General features: G+C 40.1%; 2 protein-coding genes across 2 annotated transcripts; one reads left to right on the top strand and one right to left on the bottom strand.

Moving 5' to 3' along the window:
• Window positions 1–5787: 5787 nt before the first annotated feature.
• LOC112184248 (putative nuclease HARBI1) lies at window positions 5788–7050 on the top strand. The gene has a single exon (XM_024322512.1). It carries the CDS (start codon window positions 5788–5790, stop codon window positions 7048–7050), a length of 1263 nt encoding a protein of 420 aa, XP_024178280.1.
• A 286-nt stretch (window positions 7051–7336) lies between these two features.
• On the bottom strand, window positions 7337–8358 carry LOC121051235 (glutathione S-transferase T3-like). The gene is made up of 2 exons (XM_040513394.1): window positions 8053–8358; window positions 7337–7906 (listed from the first exon to the last, which is right to left on the bottom strand). Exons 1-2 carry the CDS (start codon window positions 8341–8343, stop codon window positions 7337–7339), a joined length of 861 nt encoding a protein of 286 aa, XP_040369328.1. The 5' UTR covers window positions 8344–8358.
• Between the last annotated feature and the right edge of the window lie 852 nt (window positions 8359–9210).

Raw genomic sequence — 9210 nt, forward strand, 5'->3', positions numbered from 1 at the left:
ACCACTATGTCCGGGAAAAGGTTGCCGTTGGGAGCCATAGGGTCTGTTTCATTCCTTCCGTAGATCAACCGGCTGATCTCCTCACAAAGCCATTGCATAAGCATCGCCATTCCTTGCTGTCACGCAAACTTGTGAGTCCAGGACCCTCAAGTTTGAGGGGGGATGTTAGAACCACAGATTCTTTGCATATCTCTTCCTCAAATCAAGCTTCAGTTACAACAACCAAAACTCCTCCATTAAATGACTTATCTCCAGCTTGATATTGTTGTTGTCAAGGATCTGTTATGGCTAGAGTTTAGCATCAGTTACAAGGCTAGGATTGAGCAGCTTAATATTGTTGTAATTACAATTGAATGCTTTCTGTAAATGTAATCATGTATATTGCTATATATTGTAAAGAGTGCAATTGCACAAGTCAATGAAAATCAATTTCTTCAAGCTGATTGGCAATATAAAAACTATCTCAACTTCAATGAAACAAATAGGCATTACATTTTCCGCAACATTGAACCGCATATCCACAATTCAACATAAGTACTTCTTGCAAAGCTTTCCCCATTTCATTTCAGAATTCTTTATTTTTCCATGGAGTTTCACTCTAAAAAACTCTCTGTAACTTGCCAAGCCTAAACTTGTTAATTTGGAATACCTTGCCCAGATTCAAGGTTACTCAGACGTCATCTGCAAATAACTTAAAAATCTGTACATAGATGTAGTTAGTATGTCATGCACAGATGTAGAGCATAATTCTAGCAAATGCCCATTTTCAAGAGTCTTGAAAGCAAGTACTTGTCAAATAGACCAAAAAAAGAAAAGATAATGAAGACTATAAAGCACCTTTGCAGCTAATTCAATTTATTATGTTTGTTCTCCATAAACATAGTGTCGGTACATGGATCAACAAATCCAAAATATCTGTCAGAATAAGCAAACCAAATGGGCAAGATTTAAACACATGGTCGTATAATTTAACATTAGGTTGTCAATTAGACTCAAAACTTTGCAGGCAAACAGAAGGAGGCAAACGAAAAGAATTATTAAAGAAATACAGCTTAATCACACACAGGCATGAATGCTTTCAATAATACAACTTCATGATTACCATAGCTATAAATCATAATACTGAGTAAACTGAGCATAAGCTTACCATGAGAAGATCCAACATCCAACACTAAATCAACTGCATAAAGATAATACAGCACCCAGCTGAATAGTCCACAATAGGTTTTAAAATCATCTTGTATGTAATCACCATCACCTCGAGCGAAAGTATTTCCTCTGAAATTGCAGCACCATGATATCGTAAGATGTGCCACCTCCATCTGAACCACTAACATATAACACTTTGTTTTTGTTTGCTTTATCTACAACCAATATTAATAAATTGCCATTAGTATACACATTATAGTGAACACAGATTAACCTTGAGCTGTTTACTATTAGTAGATAGATAAAACAGTTTGCAAAGAACTAACTGTAAGAAAATAAGTTCAACAAGCAAGTTACTATCATTTTTGAGTAATGGTTTATTTCACACTGTTAATTCTTAATACAAAAGAGCAAGAACTAAGTGTTCTATATCTCGAGCGGGAACTAAACTCCATTGCACAAGACAGCAGTTTACGATCATACCAAGCTCTATAGTATTAGTTGTAAGCTTTTATTTGGACTTACATATAACACATAATTCATCAAGCACATGCATTACTTAAGAACATGAATTAAAGTTTGTACATTGTGGGAGTGGTCAACTTTTGCTGGGTCTGCAATTAAGGCAATTAACTCCGTAGTTAGTATGGCGATAAATTTCAGTCATAAATGCGGCTATTATTACAGCCTTTACTACAATAATAACTACGCGCAATGATTACGGTTATGAACGAGCAATGAATGACCATCATAAATGAGTCATGATTAACTATCTTTAATGCAGTAATGATTATCATCATAAGTATCTAAGTAAATGCGACCATAAAAGTGGGAATAATGGCGGCTTGTCCCCAAGTAAGTCATCACCTATATAAAGGCAGCCCGCCATCAAGGTGAATCATCCCATTTCGACTCTTTCTATTCCACTCGACTAAGAAACGTATTGACTTAGGCATCGGAGGTTTTTCTGCAGGTATTCCCCCCTCCCCTTTGAGCCGACGATCAAACTTCCGAGTTATTGCTCCAACGAAGCTTCTCGATTGTTCCCAGTCAGTTTCCTCTCCAGTTCGCATTCAACGGCGAGTCAAAATTCTTTTCGAAATTTTTCATCACCAACAGGTGGCGCCATCTGTGGGAAACATTTTTCCCTAAAAAGTGATGTCGGGAGCTGCCCCTTACAGGATCCCATTTTTGTCACTGAGGACTGGTAGCGACGAAATTCCCCCCCCCCCCCCCACAACCGTCGAATGGGTCCATCCCAAACCCAAAAGGGGACCTGAACTTGCCTCCCATTGACGAGACGCAAAGGCTGAGGCAAGAACTTAAGCAACTTCAGAGGGAACCTCGAGGCTCGTCGTTGGTGAAAACTTGAAAAAATTCTACAACTTGACAGCGATTAATCAGAAGACGACACCATCGGCGACCTCTGTCAGACCAACAACGTGGTAGCAAACGTGGGCACCAGGGCACCATCGAGAAAGTTTCCAGAGGAGCCTTGTCGAGGGGATGGGAGGCACGTCGAATAGGGGGCAGAACGGAGGAACCGGACTAGGCCAATCCAAGAGAGCGCGCAACGAATCATAGAGCAAAAAGAAGGAGAAAATGATTGATGCATGCAAGCGTGCCGGCCTCGAGAGGTCACAGTCAAAATTGCCAGAACATCAGTAAGACTCCCTTCACTGTTAACATCCTCAATGCCACGAAGCTTCGCATGTTCACCACCCTCATGTTCCAAAAGTATGATGGGACGACCGACCCCATAGATCACATCAAAAGGTACAAACAGCAGATGTCCATTGAAACAATCGATGAGAAGTTGATGTGCAATCTCTTCCCCTCAAGGCTCACAGGGTCGAAATTAAAATTCCAATAACACATTTTTTTAAAAATTCGGATAAAGACAAATTTTGGATAAACTGATCCAAAACGGTTGTAACTGTTCACGTCAAATTCAACTTGAACGAACAGTTACATTTTCTTGTCCGTCCTCTATAAAAATGGCGTGAAGGTTCAGTGCAAACATCTTCTTGAACATCTCTTCTTCTCAAAATACTATAGAGAAACACAAGTGAAGTTCGCCAGGTTTCAAGGCATCAATGCAAGGCGTTGGAACGAGAGTTGTATCCTATAGCGTAGACATCTACATTCAACCACAACATCGGTGAGGGGACGTATTTCTGTCTTAGGACATTGGGCTGCATACGCAAGCCTCTCTCACAAGATCAAGTCAGTGAATTCTAATCTTCTAATCAACTTAGTTGTATTTATTTGCATATTACTTTACATATACCTATATATTTGTTCTTTCTCTTTTTGTTATTGTATTCTGTTGATCATAAATTTTCCAGCGAGTAGGATTGATTAGAGGTTGTCAATCCCTACTAGATTTAACAATCTAAGATAGAAATAAAAGTACTTTCTGTATTTCAAATGGATCAATCGGCGACAGTCACTAAAACCGCTCATGTTGAGAAGCCAGAAAAATTCAAGGGGATCGACTTTAACAGATGGCAATAGAAAATATTGTTTTATCTCACAACTTTGAATTTGGCACAAGTAATCTAGCAAGAGAAGTCTATGGCAGAAGAAGAAGCGTCAAAGGAGACAATGAATGACATTGACACATGGATCCATAGTGAATTCCTATGCAGGAACTACATCCTCAATGGATTGGACGACACACTCTATGATGTGTACGTCACCTGCAAAACCGCAAAAGAGTTATGAGAATCTCTTGAGAAAAAATACATGTCACAAGCAGCAAGTGCCGGCAAGTTCATCATTGGTAAGTTCATGCATTATAAGATGGTGGATCACAAGTCAGTTCTCAATCAAGTTGAAGAATTGCAAATCATAATCCACGAATTGCACACTGAAGGCATGGAGTTAGATGAGAAATTACAAGTGGGTGTGATCATTGAAAAGCTTCCTCCTTCCTGGAAGGACTTCAAACAACAATTGAAGCATATGAATTAAGAAATGTCGATGGAGAAATTGGTTTTAAAGCTTCGAGTGGAAGAGGGCAACTGAGTGAATGAGAAGAATGATGCCTTATCCATGGAGGCCAAGGTCAATGTTATTAAAGGAGACAACTCAAAGTCCAATCCTATATTCCAAAAGAAAAATAAAGGCAAAGGCAAAGGCAAGGCAGCATCCATTGCTCCCAAGGGGAAACGTTTCAAACCTCAAGGAGGCTGCTGGGTGTGTGTGGAAAACCAAGCCACAAGCCACAAGAAAGAACACAATGCTGCTGGAAACCAAGGTAATAATAACCAAGCAAATGTTACTGTTGCTACTGAATTTGTTGGTATGGTTTCAGAAATTAACTTTGTTGGTGATATAAATGATTGGTGGGTGGATACTGGTGCAACAAGGCACGTATGTGCAGAGGAGTCTGTTCACTACTTACCAACAAATTAATGGCAAAAATCTGTATATGGGGAATGCCACTACATCTGCTGTGAAGGGGAAGGGCAAAGTGATACTCTCACTTACTTCTGGAAAGCAATTGGCTCTCCTTGATGTGCTCTGATAGGCGCATTTTAATGTGATATTTTAAATGTTAATTCCTCACATTTTGCTTAGTTATTCCTTAACGAATCGATTTTTAACTTAATTTCTTTTTTTAGGTACATTGGAGTAGATGAAGAAGAAATGAGTGTTACGTCCATAATTACCTAGAAATGATGGAGAAGAATGAAAATGCACTAAAAAGTCAACCTTGAATATTTTCTTACTCCGGCTAGGAGAATCAGAGCCAAGCAAGGAAGAAGGAGCGGCCACCTGACCAAATGAACTCGAAATGAGCTGAAACTTTCCAGATCCATTCTAGACACCCAAATGATCATTTCTTATGAAGAGTGCCAGAGAAAAATATGAGTGGAAGGCCTTCAAACAATCAGCCCAATTTTCTACAGAAGCAAAACCGGAAAACTGGACCTGTAAGGGCAACTCCAACCATGGGATTCATTTGGGGGTGCTATTCTCATTTTAGCACCCCCTTGTTGCACTATTCATATAGGACTGAATTCTCATCTCCAACCATGGGGGGTGCTATTTTCACTATTCTTGACTAAAATATAATATGAGTATAATTTTGATGAATATTATATTAAAAATATGTTAATTTAATTAAATAAGGTAAAAAAATAATTTAACATTTTATCATAATATTTAAAAATTATGATAATTTATTTAATGAATTTAAAAAAAGTTTTAAAATTTTTTTTTGTGTCGGCATATACGACAAAAGTGTCGGCACATACGACAAAAAATGTAACTATTTAGAAGATATTTTGATGTTTTGTGTCGGCATATATGCCAAACAGCCGAATTTCGATGTGATATCAGCGCCACGTGTCAATCTCTAATTGGCTGTCCAAATTACGGTCGAGTCTTTGTCCGCCACGTGTCATATCTTATCTAATGAAATGAACTCAATCCGTCCATAAATATGGGGTCATTATCATCCTCATCTCTCACAAATTCACAAACACTTGTCATATCCAAATCACACAAATCTTTCTTTCTTTTCCGTTTTGATTTTGTCAAACCATTTCTGCAATGAATCGTTTGACGAAATGGTTGCAGAAAGATCAAGAAGAGGCCGTCACGAGAAGCCGTCGACGAAACTTGATGATGTCTGCCGCTGCCTTGCAAATCCAAAATCTGGAAGATGAGGATTCACAATGGGGTGGTTCTTCAGAAGGTCGTACCTATAAGGCCAGGGATCGAGAGCTGATGGATCTTCGACTCAAAGCTCAATACTTCACGGATCCGTGCAGGTATGAACCAAACATTTTTCGCAGGCGATATAGAATGCAACCTTGGGTCTTTGACAAGATGATGCGCGACGTGGCCAACTACGACCCATATTTTGTTCAAACAAGAGATGCTTGTGGGAGACTCAGCTTATCCACTGAACAAAAGCTGACATGCGCCATGAGAATGCTCGCGTATGGCATCACAGCTGATTTCTGCGATGATTACCTAGATATTGCGAAGTCCACTGCCATTGAGATTTTTGAGCACTTCACAAAAGCAATCTGGAATGTGTACCATGAGACTTACCTCCGCCGACCAACACCGGCAGATTTGCGACGGCTGCTTGACAAAGCTGCAGAACGGGGATTCCCGGGGATGATCGGTAGCCTTGATTGTATGCATTGGCAATGGAAAAATTGTCCCACCGGATGGGCAGGGCAGTATACTGGCTACAAGGGGAAGCCCACAATCATCTTAGAGGCGGTGGCCTCCTACGATACTTGGATTTGGCATGCCTTCTTCGGACTTCCAGGTTCCCTGAATGATATTAACGTCCTTGGATGTTCACCGTTGTTCAATGACGTATGCACCGGTGAAACCCCTGAAGTGAACTACCAGGTACATAATAGGCATTATCGTCAATGTTATTACCTAGTTGATGGCATATACCCTAAGTGGGGTTCCTTTGTACAAGCAATCCGAAACCCGAGGTCGCCGCAGACACAACATTTCACAAGGATGCAGGAAGCATACAGAAAAGATGTGGAGAGAGCATTTGGTATTCTCCAAGCTCGTTGGGCAATCATAAGAGGACCAGCTCGTGGGTGGAGTAAGGAGAACCTTCAATACATCATGATGATGTGCATTATCTTGCACAATATGATTGTTGAAGATGAGCATGATGAAGATGCAGCGCAGCCATTTGATCCGGATGATATCCCAACCAGACCAAGGAAAGCAGAGATATATAAGAGACCAGTAATGGACACCGATGTTGATCGCAATCCGCAACAACTAAATCAATTCTTGCGTCGTTATAGGGAGGTTAGATGTCCAGTGATGAATAAAAACCTCCAAGAAGATCTAGTCGATCACCTATGGACCATGAAGTTACAAGCTGATCAGAACCACCAGTGAGCATTCGTCCTTGTTTTGTGCTTTCAATAAGTGGCCATGTTGTCATGATAAGTGGTCATGGCCTACTTTGGTTGTATTGTTGTGTGGTATGCTTTTACTTTGTGTTGTGTGCTTTTTATTTGTGTGGTTTGCTTTTACTTTCCGTTGTGTGCTTTTTATTTGTGTGGTTTGCTTTATCATGAAAATAAAAGTTCAATGCTTTTTTACGAAGATGATATACTCAACATAAAAAATTTTATTATCATAAATTAAAACACAAACCATTCAAAGCAACCAACAATATTAATTACATCCAAGATGTCTCGCCAAGTGGATCATAAGTGGTCAATCCAGTGTTGTCTCTTTCAGGGGGTGTAGGATATTGAGATTGTTCCGGGATGCTTGAAGTTTCGGCCTCCTTATCAATTATTTGTTGTTGCTTCCTCTCCCAATAACTCCTCTTTCTTGGGGTGAAAATTGATGGATCCACCTGCATCGTGCGAGCATCCTCAGCGCGTTGCTCAATTAGTTGACCTTCCTCAAACTGTCTTTGCCTTTGTTGGTACTTGCGTTCGGTTTGTTCATAACATTTCTGCATTTGAACTCGTAGGCCATCCGCATCCTGCTTATTGCTTTTTTTCTTAGCTAGCTTCTGAGCTTTCTGTCCTTGAGGACGTGCCTTTCTTGATGAGGGAAGCTCATCCTCAGTAGTGGGTGTTTCATCGCTATCCAAGTTGACATGATTAGGACTAAAGTGGGTGTTTTCCATTGATGGCGTTTTCCCAAACTTTTCCGTATTTTTCAAGTATTGCCAACAATGCTCAAACACAAAATCGCAACCTTCCGAGTCGTAGTACGTTGATTTAACATTCATGAGCTACATTTAATATTAAGTAAATAAAATATTAAAAAAAAAACCCTTCATATAAATCAATCAATAAACTATATAACAACATTTTACTTTTAACAAATACATGAGAAATAAAAAAATTATCATTATTGAACATATTTCAATATAATTACCTCGTCCTCCATATTTTCGCCGCTTCTTCGTTGAAAGTGTTCGACCTTGTTAAGAGCTTGGCGCCACTTCATACATGCCGGACTTATTCTCTTCCAACGAGAGTGGCAACTAGAATGTGTTCTCTCCATGCAACCGGCCGGTCTGTGAGCATTGTACTCCTCCGCCACACGACTCCACAATAAATCCGACTTTTGATCTTTTCCGATGCAACCATCACCCCCAACGGTGATCCAAGCTTGGCAAAGAATAACTTCTTCATTGTGCCTCCAAGAATCCCCTCTTGGAGCCATTTTTTCCAAGACAAAATAAAAAAGGAAGATATATTTAAGAACAAGAAGATGGGTTAATGAATGGAAAATTGTGAAGGAGATGGAGGATATTTGGTGTGAGGAAATAGAAAATAATGGGTAGGTATTTATAGAATTTCCTACAATTCACTGTTCCAACGGGTAGATTTTTTCCCTTAATTTTCTGGTAATTCTTTTTTTTTTTTTGAAACAGAAAGGATATAATAACCCTTCAATTAATAAGAGCCGTAGATGAGTTTTTTTCCCTCAAATCTGAGCCATCAGATCGAAAATAGATCCGTTCAGTAAAAAAAAAAAAAAAAAAATTTAATGCAACATCGGACCGTCCATTTTCAAAATGGAGCGATCTCAGCCGTGCATTTCGTGACCGTTGCTTGTCCCAACGGTCGGCAGCAGACAAACTGAGCCCCGCGGGGCCCACTGGAGCAGACCACCAGCAGCTGCTTTTTCTCTCTCCAGCGCAAGTAGGCGCGTCTTCCTCCTCCCATCTTCTCCCTGCTGCGCGTGCTGCCCACAAAACTCATCCAGCGCGTCACTCCACTTATTGGGCTGGGTAATCAGAAAGCGTGGTCCCGGGCCACTGTTCTCAGTCCTGGATCTGGAATTGTCTCAAATATGAGACTACAAATGAGACTTGGACTCAAATTTATAGGACCGGATCCACCAAAAATACATGGTTGGAGAAGAAAAAGTCTTATAATTGGCAAAATTTTGGTTTGGCACCCCATGGTTGGAGTTGCCCTAAGAGGTCCAGCAGCATTTCCGGCCCAACCACATGGAATAAAGCTCTGAAAATTTGTCAGGATGATCTACACTCATATTGGAACATTTTTTATGAAGAAGTCGAAG

The sequence above is a fragment of the Rosa chinensis genome, chromosome 2 (genome assembly GCF_002994745.2).
Source record: "Rosa chinensis cultivar Old Blush chromosome 2, RchiOBHm-V2, whole genome shotgun sequence".
Classification (NCBI taxonomy): Eukaryota; Viridiplantae; Streptophyta; class Magnoliopsida; order Rosales; family Rosaceae; genus Rosa; species Rosa chinensis.